The 19,838-nt window shown below is 43.7% G+C and overlaps 1 protein-coding gene across 2 annotated transcripts in view; it reads right to left on the reverse strand.

Moving 5' to 3' along the window:
- Window positions 1–19,838, reverse strand: part of FAT3 (FAT atypical cadherin 3) — a 559,321-nt gene that overhangs the window by 55,419 nt on the left and 484,064 nt on the right. For both annotated transcript variants that reach the window (XM_059929409.1, XM_059929408.1), the window contains exons 13-14: window positions 2,837–3,230; window positions 79–289 (exon numbers count right to left, since the gene is read on the reverse strand). In XM_059929409.1, coding sequence (XP_059785392.1) covers window positions 79–289; window positions 2,837–3,230 — 605 coding nt within the window. The remainder of the gene's footprint in view (window positions 1–78; window positions 290–2,836; window positions 3,231–19,838) is intronic.

A 19,838-nucleotide genomic window follows, 5' to 3' on the forward strand; every position in this document is an offset into this window, starting at 1 on the left:
AAGATTGACTCTGCTCACTTTTTCACTCTCTTGAGGATTATTACTCCCAGATATCTGGACCACCCCCCTGGCACCTACCAAAATGACGGAGTCCCCGACCAAGGCGTCTTCACTTATGACAGCACTGTAGACATTTTGGCTGAACTCGGGAGGGTTGTCATTCACATCTGTGAGGTTGATGTTGACAGTGGCCATGGCACTGAGGGCGGGAGTGCCCCCGTCTTTCGCTTCCACCACCAGGTAAAACTTTCTGCATAATTCGTAGTCCAGGACCTCAGACACAGAGATACTCCCTTTGAAGGAAAATGGGGAGCTTTAGATTTGATTAGGAAGAACTCTGGTCAGCAGTCCCACAATCATGGTAATATCTGTAACATCATTTCCAGCCAAGAGTTTGAGATATTCAGGAATTTGTTTACTTAATGCCCAGCTGAAAGCAACCCAGAGTCTGATTAATGTTGTCAGTTAAAACATTGCTATCCATCGGACACAATGCTGAAGAAATCAGGTCTTTGTATGTTTCTGCAATAGCTTCTGAACTTCCCTCAAGCAGCCTGAAAATCTCTGGCATTATTCACCCTCAGGCAATTTGGGAGGAGAGACAGGAGCAAGCATCCCCGATGAGCATCTCCCCAGGATTCCTCAAGGGGACCCAGGCAGACTGAGAATGAGTCAAGATGCGTGGACGTGATGGTATGACCCCGTCCCTCATCAGTAAGTATATACTTGCAGACTTAACCTAAGTCTTAAACTGAATTAATCACTAAGGTGCCTCCCCTACTTATAAGGTGCTTTTCTAAAACTTGTATGGCACAAAGAGGACAAAGACCTCAGAAAGTTCAGGATATGGGGATGTGACGGAAAAGGAAACACTTGGGGATCCGTTGCCAAATAGGAAGTGTGAGTTGAGTGTCTACAACTACAGAGCAGAGCTAATACCCATGGCACAGATTTGCTTAAATTAAGCAAGTAGAACAGGTGAAAGCAGCTAGCTGGGGGCACCTCCACGAGGGGCTCCTTGAGCGCTCTTTCCCTCCCATCCTAGCCCTTTCTGGTGGGCGACCCAGTCCTGCCTTCTGCACTTGGTAGCTGGTCATGGTACCGTCGGCAGAGCAGTTCTCAAGGGCATTTACCTCTCTCTCCCACCTGGAAAACAGTCACTAGGACCAAGGTGAGTACATCACATCTGTTCTCTTTCCAGACAAGCAGCTTCTCAGGGAGCTAAGCCTGCCCTTCTACTTAAGGTGAGAAGTGGAAGTTGTACCTAAAGCAGAGCCTCTTTCTCTCCATAATTATGTTTTCTTAGCAATTACCACCCCTAGCGCTTGATTTTGCATCCCAGCCTCGTTATCCAGAGCCAGATTTAAACAGTACTCAACCATTTCCCCATGGTATTCATATACAATGGCCATAACTAGACATGCTAAGGCTAACACATATTTAAATGAGGAAAATCCCCATACATTTTAATTTGAAGTAATGCACTTAATAAACAGGGTTACTGCTGGGAGAAACTGCTGCTGCAATCCCTCCATTAACGTTTCCACCCTCCTATACTAAGGCAGGGACTACATGTCCTGCAATTTTTGCACCCCCATGGCATAGCAGTGCTATATAGAGGTTAGAGCATGTATTCCAGAGTCAGGGAGATCTGACTTCAAATCCTGGATCCCTGCACCACCCACAACTTACTCACATTGGAAAAATTAACCTCTCTGAAGCTGATTTTCTCATACAGAAAATGGGAGAAATAACTAATGACTTAATAGGAAGCTGGTGTATCTGCCATGTTAAATGAACATTGCTAATTGCGATAGTTTCTTGCTCATACTTCTGGGATTATCCAACAGAAAACAGACCTCCTTTGCCCTCTTGCTCAACAAGTACATATTCCTTGAGTGATGAGGGAATTACATCCAGTGGCCGGAAGGTATGATAGACTCACCTTTCTTATCTGTGAAATGGGGCTGCCTTGCTTATTCATAGGGGGATAGGTAAACAAATAAGAATATCCACAAAAGAGCTTTGAAAATATTAATATAAACACTCTTTGAAAATGCAAGAGTGAGTATGTTTACTTTTCAAAGAATAGCCAAACTTTTTCCTGAATTACCCTCTTCGTTTACTCAGAACAGTCCTAATAGTTATTAACTCCCTGAGGAAGAGAAAGCCCTAGGGTTCTATTTTTGTTCTCTTGGTTTCTTTCTAGACATCTCTTCCCCAGGAGATGCCACATCCTCCCCCAGAGTTTGAAAAGGGCGTGGTGAGAAATGGCAGGGTTCTGACGAGGAGCAGTGAGCTGGAATCAAATAAAATGCCCGTTCCAGCTGGCCGCGTGCTGGGTGTAGAAGGCCTGAAGGTCACCGTGCCGATCGCTCATTAACGTCTGCCTTGGTAAGTGACCAGAGAGTGGCAACCTGAGCGTGGACAGTGGCAACTGAGAGGTTAATCCCCAGGAGCAGTTCCAACACAGAAATATAGGACCCAAGTAACAAAAACAAGCAAACAGAAAAGAGAGAGAAACAAACAGACCCTCAGGCTCCATCTGCAAATACTATCTCCCCATCTTGAACCACATTACTGGTCCCGAGCTTGCCAATCTGAAATCTCCTGGAGCCAACCTAGGGGCCAAGTATTTGCCCAGTGAGCCCACAGCAAGGAGCTGAAACTTAGCAGGGGGCATCCTTGGAACAGAGTGTCAGAGGGCACTCTGGGGTCGGCATGCAGGTCCTGCTATGAGAAGACTTGTTTCCACCAAGAAGGGCGGTTGATGAGAGGGTTAGGAGGAGAACCAGGGTATAGGGAAGCCTTGGATTCTAAGTTGGTTGCTGTTTACCCACCTGTCTTTGGGTTGATCCTAAATTTCCCTTGCTCATTTCCAGACCGGATGAGGTACGTAATCTCGGCATTTGTGCCTATATCTTTGCTGGTGGCAAAAACAACAAGGACTTGCGTGCCAGGGGAGGTGTCCTCAGGCACCGTCACCAGGTAGTCCCTCCTCTCAAACACGGGGGGGTTGTCGTTAATGTCCAGGACGGTGATGGTGACAGTGGCCAGAGAGGACAGGGCCTGGCCGGGGCTCTGGTCGGTGGCCTGCACGCTGATGCCGTAGGAGGACTGTTGTTCTCGGTCCAGCGGCTGCTCCAGCATGATGATGCCAGACGAGCTGTCGATGGAGAAGAACCCATTGGCCGAGTCGGCCAGGGAGTACACGACCTTCCTGTTGGTGCCTGTGGGAGACACGAGAGCGTGAGCGGAGGGGGACGCAGCCGGACGCTCTCTGCACTAGAGGTTGTGGCTTTGATGACTGTCTAAGGGACACACGAAGAAAAACGGTAACTATGGAAACCAACAGCTTTGGTCCTACGACGACTTCAGTTTATAGCAAATATACAACTGAACCAAATGGTAAAGAAACAGAAAATATTGGTAACAAATATCAGGAATAGTTGGATCTAAAGCAAAACGTTTTGCATGCATGTGTCACGTTGTTATGAGTCCTTACTTTAATGTTTTCAAATAACTGACCAACTGTCTTGATCATGTTAGAGAAACTGACTTCAATTCTTCTGGCTCGTGTGGCTTGGACAAGTTACAGTCTTTCTTACCTGCCTAGGCCACAAGTAAGATGAAAAATGCTTTGAAAACCGTAAAGAACATATAAACTATAATTATTCAAGCCCTCAAGAAATTTCTTCATATCTTTATAACCTCCATCTGAAACTGTTATCTTGAGGATTACTAAGCATCTCCTAATAAACAGTCCAGCAACTTAATAAAAAAAGAAATAGTTGGATCTTCTTAATATATTAAAGAACCCCATGCATCCTTAAGAAAAACTCTAAGATGCCAATAGGTATAAGGGTCAAGATGTGCCACAGAAAGAGAAATACAAATTAATTAATTAATTCGACAGATTTTTATCTAGACTCTATCAGGCACTATTCCAAAGGCTAGAGATTCTCATAATGGACAAGAGTCGAACATTTCCTGAGGGAAATTTTTACTTTCTGGTGAGAGTAAATAAGAAATGAACAAGAACAATTCACTTTGTTATAAAGCGGAAACGAACACACCATTGTAAAGCAATTATACTCCAATAAAGATGTTAAAAAAAAAAAAAAGAAATGAACAAGAACAAAGAATCAGTAAAATACATGGTATGTTAGGGAGTAAAAAGGGAGAAAAATGAAGCCATAATGGAGGGGGAATCGTGAGTGCTGGGGGGAGAGGGAGTTTGGGAGCTGGAGGGAAGGGTGGTCCTTTTAATACAGGTGGTTGGAAGTTTGGCATTTGAGTGAAGACCTGAAGGAGGGGAGGGAGTGAGCAGTGCAGAAATCTGAGGAAAAACACTGCAAGCAGAGGGACCCAGGCAAGCCTGGGGTGGGAGCCGAGCTCCTGGGGTGGGAGCCGAGCTCGTATGTTTGAGGAGCACGGGGGAGAGGACCAGTGTGACCAGAGTGAAGAAGAGAGATGCAGGAGATGAGAGCAGGGTGGTGACGCATTGGGGAGCAGATCGCCCGGAGGGGTGGCGGTTGGTGGTAGTTGGGAAGTGCTGTAGGGCTCTGAGGAGGGGAGTCACATGAAATGAATTAGATATTAACAGGATCGCTCAGGCAGCTGGTTATGAACAGAACAGCAAGACAGGCAGCAGAGACCCACTGGCAGTCTCCTGCAGGAAGACAGGTGTGCGATAAGGGCAGCTGGGACGGACGGTGGTGTTGGAAGGGGTGAGAGGTGGTCGGGTTCCAGATGTACTCTGAACACGTAGGTGTGAGAAGTGAGGGGCCCTAAATGTATTCTGAACTTGGAGGTGGTGAGAATAGATCGCTTTCTCACCGTGGAGCTGGCAGGGTGTGGGATGTGAACGAAAGAGAAGATCCCAGAATGACTCTTAGGTTTGGGCCCGAGCGACTGAAAAGAGGGAGTTGTCATCAGCTGCCATGGAGAGGACTGCGGGAAGACTAGGATTTGGACGAAGATCACGGGCCCTCTTTTGCATCGATTAAGTGTGAGATGGACATTTTATATTTAAGTGGAGATTCAAGTAGGAAGTTAGCAGAGAGAGGAGGCTGGAGATCAGAGGAGAGGTCCAAACTGGAGTTACATTTTTGAGGGTCTTCAGCATTCAGAGAGCCAGCAGAGCCATAAGAATGGATGCGGTCATAAGGGGATATAAAGGGAAAAAAAGAAATACAGTGGCCAGTAAGCCTAGAGCACCCCATCAAAGGAGGGAGAGGATCTAGTCAGAGGGTGGTCTCCAGTTCCATGACTTTTAAAGAAATGCACGTAGTTATCAAAATACCATGTTACCTTAATATATACTAAAGCTAAAACCTATCAACCAGGAAATGTTCATTAACAACCAACAAATCAGTGAATGATGATTGGACCAACATCTGATTCTGAAGATTGATTTAACTGTTTTCATCCGAGGAGATCAGCACTTCAAAATGGTATATAAACCTCAAATTCACTAGGAGGTACAGTTTATAAGAAAGAAAACATAACAACTTCATAGGCTGAAAAAGCATCATGGTGATCCTAAATGGTCTTAATGAAGACAGTCATTAGTCATGACTTTAGCTATGACAACTACCTGAAAATGTCTTTTGCGAATCATGGACCCCTAAAATATAAGCTCTTACAGGGAGGGCCTACGCGCTGTCATTTTCTACGATACCATCTCACCATGGGGACAGGCCTTTGGCAGTAATAAGAGTTAAACATTTTACTCCCTCAACGTACAGTTTCCCTTAAGCCAAAATTCCAAGCAAACCAATAAAATCATGTATCTGGAGGGAATGAGAGAAATTGCATTATGTGGCTTTAACCAGAAGGTCAACATTGAGAGTTTGCTCATGGTTCCATTCCAGAGAGTCCATTTTATCCAAAGTTTCATCATTTACTTTTATTTCTCTTTCAAAACTACCACCCCGTGATATATAAACATCAACCTCTGATTTTATTGGTGCTGGGGTGAAAAACAAGAAGTCTTTGCTCTTTCCTTGCTGCCCCTTGAAATAAGGTCCCAAAGCAGGTGTTTTAGGGATGCTTTCTGGCTACTTTTACAGGTGGCTGCAAGATTAAACTTTTCAACATAAATTCCTGGGGTGGATACAGAGAGGACTGCGGAGGTGATCAAGCTTGCACCTGAAAAACAATAACCCTGCCTGGGTGTCGGAGTTGACTGTGTGCCCTGGAAGCTGCCTTGACTGACTGGATAATGTCAGGACACCTCTCAAAGGCACAAAAATGCATTTATGGAAACACATCAGTGATTGACATAAATACACCACATGGGTTTTCAAATCACACACGTTCCCTGGGGACTTGACTCCCAGCCCCAGCGTATGGAAGAGCGCTCTTACCAACAATAAGATGGGGCAGGAAGTTCATGCAGGATCTTTCATCTGCGCATCTGCTGACAACACCCACTTCACTGATGCATAAACCAAGGGCTGAGGGATTCCCCTGGTGCCACTAGCATATGTAGGTAAGCAGGAGGGACAAAGTCCTATTTTCAGGAGGTCTGCTCCTGGATAAGCTTCCTCTTCAGGCTTGAAGATCACGTAAGAAGAAGGCCATTTCTGACCCTGTTCTGAAAGCCATAGTACTCCAACCCGCTGAGTTAGGAGAGGTAGGGGCTGGGTTTGCACACTGTCGCTCTCTGTGGCAGCAAGGCCTGAAGGGAAGGTGCTTTTCATGACTGCCTGTGTTTCCTTCACTGGGACAGATAGCTGAAATCTAATTAAAGATATTGCCTGTGTCCCCAGTCTGCAGATTTCTCTCCCAGCCCTATTCAGAGGCCCTCGGCTCTGCTCAGACCCCCAAGCAGGAGAGGACGTGTTTTCCGAGCTTCCAGCTCAGCCGGCTGGTCCTGTTGTTGGAACCCTGCATTTACAAGGCTGACATTGATCAGTCACACGAAGACCACGGCTCCCCTCCGGGCAGGTTCTGTTCCTTTAAAGCTTGGTGACAGGGAGTTTCTGCTTTATCACAGCAGAAAACCATCCCCAACAAGTTGCTGACCCAAACTCCCCCCACTCCCCATACATTTTGCTTCTGACAGTTATCTTGCGCATTCACACCAGGAGGAACAGGGAGATTTACTGTTTACCTCTCCTTTCTGTTACCGGTCAGACTTAATATGAAAGTAAGACTAGAAAAGGTTGGGGCAGGGTGGGCACCCAAACCAACAAACCTGCTAAGTGGTATCACTTGTGATTTGGTAGTTCTGAAGAAAAGAGCAGGATATATTTTTGGAATGTATCTAAACTCCAATTTAGACACAAATGCAACAGATTTCAATGGTTTCTAGAAATCAAGTCAGATGCATAAATGCCAACGTGCAGGCAATACTTTCAGTGGAGCACTCGGGTCTTTTGCTGTATTACCAGGCAATGGGGGCTGTCTTTGTTAAATGAATGCAGGTCCCCTCACTAAAGTGGAAACTTTCTATCCACGGGCGTTTGATAAATGCCATCCTTCAAATCACCAGCTTTTCTCTATGCACCCGGCAGAAAAGATGAACCCGAGCAGAAGACTTGCTTGCTAATTGGTCTAATGCTCTCACTGCATGTCACGACGTGTTATATTAAGGTATAACATTAATCCATCATTTCGTGTCTGTGTTTTTAAGTACGTAATTCTCTTCTCCAATTTGCGCTTAATTTAATGAGGACGGAGCTACTTAGCTTCTTAAGATGCTGAAATGCCAGACTACCAAGAGAAGTATGATTTTCATTGCATGTGAAGTTTCCGCATGTTAACTGTGGCACATGGAGCAGGCAGGCCTTCAGAGGATTAAAATCAAGTAAACAGAGAATGCTTAAAATCCCGATTTGCTCAAAGGAAGTTAACAGGTAGTGGCATTTTGTGGAGTGGGGTGAGAGGAAAGAAATAGCATGTACAAATTCCCAGAGAGAAGGCTATGAAAACCTGGGGTGGGTGGGTTGCCAAGGGCATCTATATTCCCTCCCTTGGAAGATTTCTAAATGGAGGCTAGGTTCCTCTCAACTGGGCCAAATGAAAAGAGGGACCATTTGGGGAGCATGGACTGTACAGAAAAGTCAAAGTTTTAAATGCTTAGAAATGAAGGCAATGTGGTGCAGTCTTGGAAGACAGGAGATCCTGCTTGTAGCCCATGGGTTTCCCAAGTATACTCATGTAGCTTAACCTCGTTGGGTCTCAGGTGTCTTCATTTTTAAAAATTTTTTTATTTTTTTTAATTTTATTTTTGGCTGTGTTGGGTCTTCGTTTCTGTGCGAGGGCTTCCTCTAGTTGCGGCAAGCGGGGGCCACTCTTCATCGCGGTGTGCGGGCCTCTCACTGTCGCAGCCTCTCTTGTTGAGGAGCACAGGCTCCAGACGCGCAGGCTCAGCAATTGTGGCTCACGGGCCTAGCAGCTCCGCGGCATGTGGGATCCTCCCAGACCAGGGCTCGAACCCGTGTCCCCTGCCTTGGCAGGCAGATTCTCAACCACTGTGCCACCAGGGAAGCCCAGGTGTCTTCATTTTTAAAATGATAGAACCTAGTCCATTGAAGTGTAAGATGATCTTCCAGCACTCTGATTCATTTGCAAGTTAAATTAATGGAGTTGGTTTCATTTTTATTTTCAAAGGGCTGACCCTCTCCTCCAACTGGCCATTAAGTTGCTGGACCTGGGCATAAATGGGCTGAGTCACCAAAGGAAAAGTCCACATTAAACCCAGTGATGATGAGTTCTTGGACTCTTCTGGATGGGATGAAAATTTAACACAGTAGTTTCATACCATTCAGTTACATGTTGAGAGTTCACACATATAGTTTACAGCAAGGCTTTTATACCTCAGTGAGAAATAACGTCCACTGCTAGGATCATCCCCAAGGATCTCACCTAGTGTCAGAAGAACTCAGCTTGATACTTGAGATTGTTAGAGATGTTAGAACCAGCACCAAAACCAAATGGCCAGAGAAGCCAACACAGCAAGTACACTGAACCTGGTCTTTAAAAATGTTTTCTCCCCTCCTTCTGAGATCAAGCTCCCTGGGCTTAAGGAACCCACAAGAGCTCTGCTCTTACTCAGGGGGTCTCATGTTGGCAGCTGCTTTGACTCTGTCAGGGCAGGGCCGTGTCTGTGACCTTCACACTCTATCCTCCAGTGCCTGCACAGGATCTGGCCTGTAAGCGGCACACAGAAAATGGGGGTTGTACTAAATTGCTGTAAACTGGCTTTTCTAAAGGGACTTGAATTTATACAGAATAGATATCTGGGGAAAAAGTAATTTGAAACAGTCTCAAAAATCATACTCTAGAAATACTTTTAAGTTTGGTTCTAATCATTTGCTTTCATATCAGCTTGATTGATATACTGAGGTGTCATAATTTATGTACAATAGCCTGAACACATTGAGTGTCTAGCGCATAAATTCTGAGAAATGTACATCTCCGTGGAACCACTATCCGCATTAAGATACAGAGCATTGCAATTGCCCCTTACAGTTCCTTCATGTCCCATGGCTGTCAGTCCCTCAATCCCATGACCTAGGCAATCTAATAACTTGTTTTGAACCAACACTTTCTCCCGACTTCATGAATGTCTACTTATCAGTGCTTGAAATCCCACAAGTACATTTAGATTTCAGTCTTTAGGACCCAGGCGTGGTGATTAAGGCACATTCTTATTTAAGCTATAAGGATTACCTTTTGAAGAAAAATGCTAAACAAAGCTTTGGGTCTTGAATATGTCACTGCATTCCTTTGCAACAGCCTTATCCTTAAAATATAGTACTTTTGAGAAGCACAAGGGTTCTGTCTTTCTCAGCAGAGACCCTGGCTATGACCCTCCCATTTAATAAGGATTTGTCAAGTGCCACTTGTTTGACTATTCCAGGCACCATGCTGAGGTGAAGTGGAGCCCAAAAGATGCTTCCCTAATTCTAGGAGCTTAGCAACTTGACAAGGAATTACGTAAACTATTAACTATATATTAAAGTAATATCTTAGCTATCAGATAGTTTAGGGTTTCCTGCATGTCTTCCAATCCTACCTGAACTGGAATGTTGATTCTACCTCTGAGAGACCTCTTGAATGTCTGTGGCCGGGGCTCACAGTCAGGCAAGGTTCCACCCTCTCTCACCTACACTGTTGCAAGAGACCCCTAATTGCAAACTCGGACTCCATCCCTTCCTGGCTAAATTGAATCAGAGTTAAGTTCCTAAAACGCTGGGTCCAGTCCTACCCCCCCCAACTCAAGATAGTTACCGACTTCTCACTTCTTACAGCAAGAAGTAAAAACGATTGAGAATGGCTTTCCAGTCCTTTCCAGTCTGGTCCCAACCCACACTCTCCATGTCATTTCCTGCTCCACTTCCCTGTTGGATGGTCTACTCCAGTCACTCCTGAAGTCACGCTCACATTTACTCCTGCAGGCCTCTGCTCATGCTTTCCCTTCTACACGGAACATCTTCTTTCCCGCCTTCATTTGTCAAAATCCTACATATTCTTTGCAGGGTCTCCTCTGGGACAGCTTCCTTAACTTCCCCAGTTGCTCCCTTCCCTTTGATTCCTTAACATCATTTTTGCATTCTCATTAGTTATATTTATATCCTTTCTCCCACTAGATTAATGTATCATTTAGGCAGAAGGACCGTGTCTTTTTCTTTGCCTTTCCACTTTACTTTTTCCCCCAGTTTTATTGAGATATAATTGACATATAGCCCTGTATAAGTTTAAGGTGTACATAATGATGTGACTTACATGTATCATGAAATGATTACCACAGTAAGTTTAGTGAATAGCCATCCTCTCAGGTAGATACGAAATTTTTAAAAAAAGAAAAAAAAGTCTTTTCTTCGTGATGAGAACTCACATAGGATTTGCTCTCTTAACATCTTTCATATATCACACACAGCAGTGTTCATTATATTTATCATGTTGTACCTTACATCCCCAGTACTTATTTATCTTATAACAGGAAGTTTGTACTTTTCGACTGCCTCCATCTGATACTCCCCACTCCCACCCCCTGTTAAGGGACTGTGTCTTATTATCTTTGTATCCTAGTTCTGAGTCCAGGGCCTGGCACACAACAGGAGAGAATGAATGTGGAACTGCAGAAGAAACAGCCAGGGGACCACAGCAAGCGTACGATGAAATTGCTAACACAATGAAGGTAGGGGTGGTGTGCACACCATGTGCACACACATGCCCGCCGCAAATGCATGGGCCAAAGAACTGAAGAGCCTCCAAACAGTGCGAAGTGGAGAAGTCAGAAATATTTAATACTAAAAATGTGCATAAAACATTCATAGATTATATACAAGGCTATTGCTAAATAGATGTTCTCATTTGTGAAATAAACTAGTAACTACCCAATTTTCCAAGAATAAGGACTGGTTGAATAAAGCACAGTACATTCATATCACAGAATACTATATATATCATTACGTAAAAGTATAAAAGAGTATATAGTGACACAGAAATATGCTTGCAAGCCAGTGAAAAAAGCAGGTTACAAAACAGTATCTAGTTTAGAAGCCCATTTTTGTAAAGAACAAGGTGGAAGGGACTTCTATCAAAATGGTAACAGTGGTTAGAATTGACTGTTTTTTTCTTTTTGTCTGTCCTTCCAGATTTTACACAGTGGCCACAGATCATGTCTGTAATAAGTAAAAGAACTATTATAAAACTCATGTACATAGAAAACAATTCTTTAGTATCAATCTTAGAGAGTAGTCAAATTTTCAGGTTATTTTCCAGGCCAGTTTATTTCTCAACATACATACTACTTGAAATAATTGTAGAAAAAGGTATTTTTATAAGATTCTTTTTCTGGATCTTTCCATTCCTCATTTTAGTTTTTGCTTAGAAAGGCACTGACTTTACTCAGAAAATCACTTTTTTTGGGTCAAAGTTCTTATTATAAAGTTATTTCAAGGGATACATTCTTAACACTATTTAATTAAGCAGTAGAAGAAAGTTGCTAGCCTCAAATTCTTCTCTCATTGCCTGTGGGAGGCAAATAAAATTCTATCCCAGTGAAAGAGCTCAAACTGAACGTTCTTTTCTGTCTTTAAAATATGCCTTCAGATAGGAAATAAAGCAGAAAGTTGCCCTGAGGAGGTCCATGGAATTGCAATTACTTCTGAAGTCAGAAATGACTTTTTAAATAGACTCTCTAATTATGTCTGCTTTAAGTGCCTTTTAAAAGTTTTTCATTGGGTGATAACTAATCCTGGCACGTTCCCACGTGCAAAATACCAACTCTGGGGGTCAGTAGTCCCTTTTGACTCTTTTTGAATAGTCAAAAAAAAAAAAAAAAAAGACAGAAGGCAGCACCAGCCACAGACCCTGACTGTACCATAAACTTCTTGGGGACTTGTCAGTTGGGCTGGCACCGGCTCTGCTGGGTAAGACTGGCCACATGAGTTCTCACAGAACATAAAAATGCAGAGTGTGTGTGTGTGTGTGTGTGTGTTTATCCTTCATAAATTCATTTATTTATTTATTTATTGGGGTACGGTTGTTTTACAATGTTGTGTTAGTTTCTGCTGTACAGCAAAGTGAATCAGCTATATGTATACATATATTCCGTCTTTTTTGGATTACTCAGCCATTAAAAGGAACGAAATTGGGTCATTTGTAGAGACGTGGATGGACCTAGAGTCTGTCATACAGAGTGAAGTAAGTCAGAAAGACAAAAACAAATATCGTATATTAACGCATATATGTGGAATCTAGGGACACTTGTTTAAAAAATGTTAACAAATGACTTATTTACAAAACAGAAACAGACTCACAGAGAAAACAAACTTATGGTTACCAAAGGGGGAGGCATTAACAGATACACACTACTATATAAAAAATAAACAACAAGGACCTACTGTATAGCACAGGGAACTGTATTCAATATTTTTTAATAACCTGTAATGGAAAAGAATATATATATATATGTATATATATACACATACATATACATGTATATATCCGAGTCACTTTGCTGTACACGCCTGAAACTAACATAATATTGTAAATCAACTATACTTCAATTACAAAAAAGGGTGAAGAAGTTCAATGCAGCCACAGCAGAACATTAAACCAACACGGGGCCCTTCTAAACACGGGGCCTTGTACAGTTGCAAAGGCTGCACACTGATAAAGCTGGCCCCATTGCCGAGACTGCCTTCTGTGATCCCTCAAAAGTTGCAGCTCATCAGGGTATAACTCTTTCAAGCATCTACGGCTTGGCACTTTGCTAACTGGGATAGTCAATAAATAAATTAATAAATTTACTTATTTATTAATAAATTTGTTAATTTATTTTATAAATAAATTAATCCATCAACCATGTACTCAAAACTCCATCTCTATTGGGGCACAGAACTTCTATGCTGAACTGCTATTCAGCAGTAATGCTAAAAATGTTTCCTGGGTGGGTTGTTGACTCTGACCATTGGATCAATTCATTCATCCATCCAGTGAATATTCACAGGACTTCTGCCATATGGTAGGCACTGGGGATACAAAGAAGAGGGTCACAGCATCTCTACCCTCAAATGTCTCCTATTTCTCAGGAGACAAACGTGTATATAACTGATTGTTGGAGAGAGGTGGCCAGGGGAAGTTTCCCAGAGACGGAAACAACTGAATTGAACCACAAAGGAAAGACAGGAGTTGTCAGGAGTACCAAAGTGGGAAAGTGACAAGAAGAAAGGGCATTTCGGGTGATGTGAACATATGTGAAGTTAAGAAAGATGAAATTGCAAGCGGCACTCAGAGAAGGGTTAAGGGATCAGTACTGCAAAATTATACATTTAGATGCGCAGGTGCTGAAGCTGTCTGTTTTCAGAGCTGCTAGCAAATTACCAGAGCTGTTATAAGCAATTATAGCTACAGTAAATGAAAAACTGGGCAGAAGTTAATGGATAAATTAGCAGAGAGAGAAGAAGGAAGATTGGAAGGGGTGAGATGGAGAGGGTGTGTGGGTGGGAAGTGCTATGTAATATGGGAGAAGTTATTCCAAGAGCTCCCCACTGATGATGGACAACATAATTGCCCCCGTCAACGAGGCTTCACAAGGTGAAATGACAGCATGTATCCTGCAGCAAAGCTGATAAGCACGCTCCACTGACCCTCAACATACCCTGCAGAGGCACCAAGCCAAAGCGGGGGTCCTTGGATTCTGCACAAAATGCTCAGGGGTGATTGGAAATTCCTCCAGACATCTAGCACTCCCTTAAACCCATCCTGTGTACTGCTGTGTGTTGGATCAGGATTGATTCAAAGGAGCAGCTCAGAAGGCTGTTACCAACCTGTGGCATCTATGGATGAGACAGCGCGTGAACGTGTCAATTCACGGGAATGAGTCACGGAGATCAACTCTTAGAAATCAGAATTCCCTGCCTGTAGGTGGCCGCTGAAACAGTTCACTAAGATACTCCTTTCTGAAAGGAATGTGCTGTTTTGTTTGACAACGATTGTTTTGACCTCCCCCTGCTTGGAAGATTTTAAAAGGAGTAATAATAATAACTTATATGTGTCCAATGCAAAGACTCCTAAACCAGGCAAGACATCACAGTCAACTACAGAAAAAAATGTATGTCTAGACCCATCTCAGACTTCCTGAATCAGATTTTGGAGATGGACCCCTGGCCTGTATGTTTATTTAAACTCCCAAAGTTTATTTTTAAAAACTCCCAAATCAGTTTGTCTGATTTTTGTGTGTTATTTTATCTCTGCTGCTGGATTCTGGATTTGGGAGGGGGTAGTTCCTAGGTCCCTAATCAACTGAAGGCATCCTATTTTCTTGGGCATAGGGGGGGTCAGTCCATTCCCAAATTAAGCCCCGTGTGACAGAAATATGATCTCCAATGACTGGAGAGGGGTATTTCCAGCCTCTGAGATTCCTACACAAGGGAGCCCAGGCTCTGTGTGTAAAAACACCTGAGACAGGAATCCACATACGTTCTAGACATGACGTTAGGGAATTTAGGTGGAATGTCTACTTAGTTCTCCCAACAACTTGGCAGTTCAGCAGACATGTATCGAGCATGTACTGGTTGGCTGGTGCCTTGCCTGCACTGGTGACTGGGCTGGTATGCCAGCCCTCCAGGAGCTCACGGTCTGCAGAGAAAGCAAGGAATTAAGATCTCATTTTTCCAGGGAGGAAGAGGAGCTCAGAGGGGTTGGGGAACTTATTTAAGGCCAGACAGTTAGTAAGGGTTGGAACTGGGATATTTAATCTGGTCTCATCCCAAAGCCCCTTTGTGATTCCCAAAGCCCCTTTGTGATTCCCAAAGTGACAGGACAATGTGACCCAGAGGTGATGGGGTGTCACAGTCTGCCACGTAGCTGCATGTATTGCAGCAGATGTCCTGATGCCGGTGGAAGGTAAAGAATTCAGGGAGGGTTTTATGGCACCCGGAGCTCTTTACTCAGGACTACTACCCATTTTACAGATGCCTTGGGAGGGGGCACCAAGCCTTTTTGAACTTCAGTTTCTCTATCTGTCAGTGGGAGTATCAAGGTCTGTCCTATAGCCGTAGCAAGATTACATGTGTAAGGGTTTGGGGCTCTTTGGAGAAAGGCTTCAAGCATGAGATTATCTTTTTTGATATCTACAACAGACAAAGGGCTTTGGCTACAATGTGCTCCAGAGAACGGCTCATGTCTCTGTCTTTAGGGGGATTATTTAGTTTTTACAAACATTTTAACAGTTTCTCAGCTGCCTTCAAAGATTTAATACTTCAGAAAATAGCAAGGCTTGAAAAGAGAATAAATCATAAAAGTTCTTAAAAAAAAAAAGAAAATAGCAGGGCTTTGGGGAAGGAAAAAAAACCATATTAAATCACTGATTTATGCAGCTTAGAGGTAATAATTTCTAAGGCGTTAAGGAAAGACGTAGAATACATGATAGTTAAGAGCACACAGGCTGACATCAGAATTGAATCCTTCTCAAACATCTTCTGGAATATATATATTTATATATGTATAACTGAACCACTTTGCTGTACACCTGAAACTAACATAACATTGCAATTCAACTATATTTCAATAAAATTTTCTTTAAATTTTAAAAATAAAATAAAATTTTCATCTCTGTCAGAAGAATTGATGAAGCTTTTAAAAGCTATTAAAATATATATTAAAAAACCCCACAACATCTTCTGGTAGAAATGACTAGAGAATAGAAAAGGGCATTGCACTGAGGTGTCAGGGTACCCTCCTTTTAGATCCAGCTCTGCAACTAACGAAGTCATCTTCATCTCTGAGCCCCAGTTTCCTCCTCAGAAAAAGAAGGGTTTTGACTGGATTTAGTCTCAGGTCCTTCCCAGCATAACACCCCAAGATCGATAAGGACTACGGTTCAGAGAAGGAGTAGGCCTAGTGCCCCAGGGAGAATCCACGAATCCAGGAGAACAGCAGCAAAGAGCAGCCAACAGTTGTGACGTCATCACTCACCCTGCCCACGTCATGGCAGCCGTGTTCCCAGACTGACTGAGCCACCTCTCCTGGAGGGAAGGCCCTGTTTCGATTGCCCCTGACCCACTTGAGCCCTTCTTCCCTCTGGGTAAAGCCTGTGAAAGGATAATGGCTATGGTGGGGAATTCTTAAGGATTCGTGGGTAGAATTCAGGAGGTCCATGAACTTGCACTAGTGTATTAGTTCTCTATTGCTCCATTGCAAACTACCCCCGAACTTAGCAGCATGAAACAACAAATATTTAGTACCTCATCATTTCTGTGGGGCAGGAATGGCTTAGCTGGCTGTCTGTGGCTCATGGTTTCTCATGAGGCTTCAGTCAAGCTGTTGGGCAGGGCTGCAGTTTCATCTGAAGGTTCCAGTGGAGGCGGGTGTGGGGTCCACTTTCAAGCTCACTCATGCAATCGTTGGTGGTCCCCAGTCCCTCGTCATGTGGGCCCCTCACAGGGCTGCCTCACCATATCCTAGCTCTCTTCCCCAGAGTGAGCGATGCAAGAGAGAGTCAGAGGGGGTGCTTTGCCCAGAATTGTGTTCCCCACCAAATCTGAATGTTGAAGAGCTAACCCCAAATGTGACTGTATTTAGAGATAGGGCTTTTAGGAGATATTAAGGTTCAAGAGGTCATAAGGGTGGGGTCCTAACTCAACAAGATTGGTGGCCTATAAGAAGAGGAAGGCAGAGAGAGCTCTTTCCCTCTCTGCACACACCAAGGAAAGGTCACGTGAGCACCCAGTGAGAAGGCAGCCACCTGTGAGCAAGGAACTGACCATGCTGACACCCTGAGCTGACATCCAGCCTCCAGAACTGAGAACATTAGTTTCTGCTGTTTAAGCCCCTCAGTCTATGGTATTTTGTTATGGCAGCCCAAGCAGACTAATACAGAGAGCATGCCCAAGAGGGAAGTCACAGTCTTTCTGTAAGCTAATCTCAGAAGTGATATCAGCCATCACTTCTACCATATTCTATTCACTAGAAGTGAGTCAGGAGTCAGTACATCCAGCGGACTCTCAAGGAGAGAGATGGGAAGACCAAGAGTTGGCGGGGGGGGGGGGGGGGGGGTGGTCGTTGGGGGTCATCTTAGAAGCTGCCTACCACCGAGGGAAAAATTTACATCTTTATTTTCATTAACCTCTAACTGGATTTAGCACAACATTCAATGGTAAATGTTGGCAACCAATCACTGTAGTATGAGCAGCAGCTGTGCTTTTGTAACCAACAGAAATCACAGCTATTTTCATAATTTATAGTTGTGGCACATACCCCCCTGCTTACCACTACACCAAAATATAAAAGTTATGAGATCTACTGTGCTAGATCTTATTTAATGTATTCAGGCAGAAATTCATATTACTGTATAACAAGTTTAAAAAATATTCGGACCCCATTTCTTCTGTAACTTTTTGTATTTTATTTTATGAATTGTAAAACATTATCCTGAGACACGATCTGTAGGTGTCACCAAACTGTCAAAGTACTGGTGGCACAAAAAGTTTAGGAATTCCTAAGCACGTGGCTCTCCAAGTGTGGTCCTGGGACAGCAGCATTAATATCCCCTGGGAATTAGTCCAATTTCCAACAAGCTCTCAGGTGATACTCTTGGTCCAGGGACCACTTTTTGAGAACCACTGCCCTTGACTAAAATATAACTATTGATATCTGTTAACCAAGTCTCCTTTGGTGCCACTAACTAGTTTTTCTTTCAGGGCAAGTTAACCCTTCAGAGTTTATTCATATGTTAAATAGAATAATAACAAAAATATCTGCCAACCTGCAGAAGTTGTTGTGAGAAGAGGAAATAATGTATCTGCAGTACTTGGCATGGTGCCTGGTATGTAGTAGAAGCTCACAAAGTAAATGTTATTAGTCGTATTATGATTATTGTCATTTAAAATTCTTACCAAGCCCCAGTCTTGCCTTTCGGGGCTTAAGAGTAGGAGAGAAGAGATATGCAAGCAGTTCCATGCAAGGAAAATCTTGAGATGTTGCTGGAGATTAGAGCAGGATATCCAGCTGCAAAGAGGGCAGATGTGGCTCAATATAGTTCCCTCCTTTCTAGTCACTCTTGGGTGAGCCTCTCACTCACCTTTCAAGGTTGGCAAAGCAAGCACTACTCCTGTCCTTCTAACATTATACTGATAGAAGAGGAAACAGTCTGAGGGAGACCCGTTACTGGCCGAAGGTCATGAAGCTTGCACAAAACATAGGGCACTAATCATCCAGGGCTTTCCCCACACCCATGTGGCCTCTTGATCTCTGGTTACTAGGAGATGTGTCCCTTAAGGACATTTAGGGATTAACCCCATGATATGCAGGGTCCAGAGGAGGCCAGGGGTGCTGGCTCAGCTGAGGTATGAGGCTGCCAAGAAGCTATCTACTTGGGAAGTCCTAAAAGAGAAAAATGGCAGGCCACCTGCATGCCTCCATTGTGGGATACGTGGGTACCTCCAACTTCCTTCACAGACTCCACAGACTGACACTTCTCTCTGCCCCACACAGCCGGGTGCCAAATGCTATGGAAAAGGAATGCTTCAGAATTTACCTCTTTTGCCAGGTGTGACATTTTTCTTTTGCTTTTGGGGCCCAGTGTAAAGGTAACATATTCAGCTAAGTCCTTCCAAGAGTACATGCTGAATGGATATTTGTTTTCCTCCATGAGACCAGAAGGGTGACGAGGGAATATTTAAAATCTAACACCATCCCAGGAGTTGAAGCTTTGGCCATCATATCTGAAGGTAAGGGAGAGCTCCAGTAGACAAATGTTTCTGACTCTGACAGACTGGTCTGAATGACCCTCCCTCAGACTTCATCCCAGGACGATGCAGGAAACAGCCAGCCCAGAGCGCTCGACCCACATGCTTTGCTGTCATCCTTCCAGCACTTTGTGGTGCACTTAACTCATCTCTTAGCTGTTCTTCCTGAGTCTTTTTTCACGGCTCAACAAGTGGCAGCCACACAAGGCTAGGATGTGTCAGAAGAGGCAAGAAACAACTGGAGAGATTCATTTAAAGTGGTTTGGTCAGAAAGATCTCTATTTAATAAGCCTCAGTGGTTATTTTCGTGAACATTCCTCTCAGACAAATAATTTCCTGCTCCTTCATGAGGAGCTACATGCTCAGAGCAAATGATGCTCTGAGATACTGGGTCAGCCCTTCATTCTAACCAGATCCATTCTCCGGAAAACCAAGTTCATTCCAGCTTCTGCCCCATGAGAGCACGCTTGGAGTCATGATGCCATCTATCTCCCTCGTGAAATATGCAGAAAATGAATCCCCAACAAGGACTGCAAGCTTACATTACTACAGTGAATGACAGTGCAAAATTAAGGACGCTGAGGGCTGCTGGAAAACAAACACTTGGGTAAAAATGGAAAAGTT

Source organism: Balaenoptera ricei, chromosome 8, assembly GCF_028023285.1.
Source record: "Balaenoptera ricei isolate mBalRic1 chromosome 8, mBalRic1.hap2, whole genome shotgun sequence".
Classification (NCBI taxonomy): Eukaryota; Metazoa; Chordata; class Mammalia; order Artiodactyla; family Balaenopteridae; genus Balaenoptera; species Balaenoptera ricei.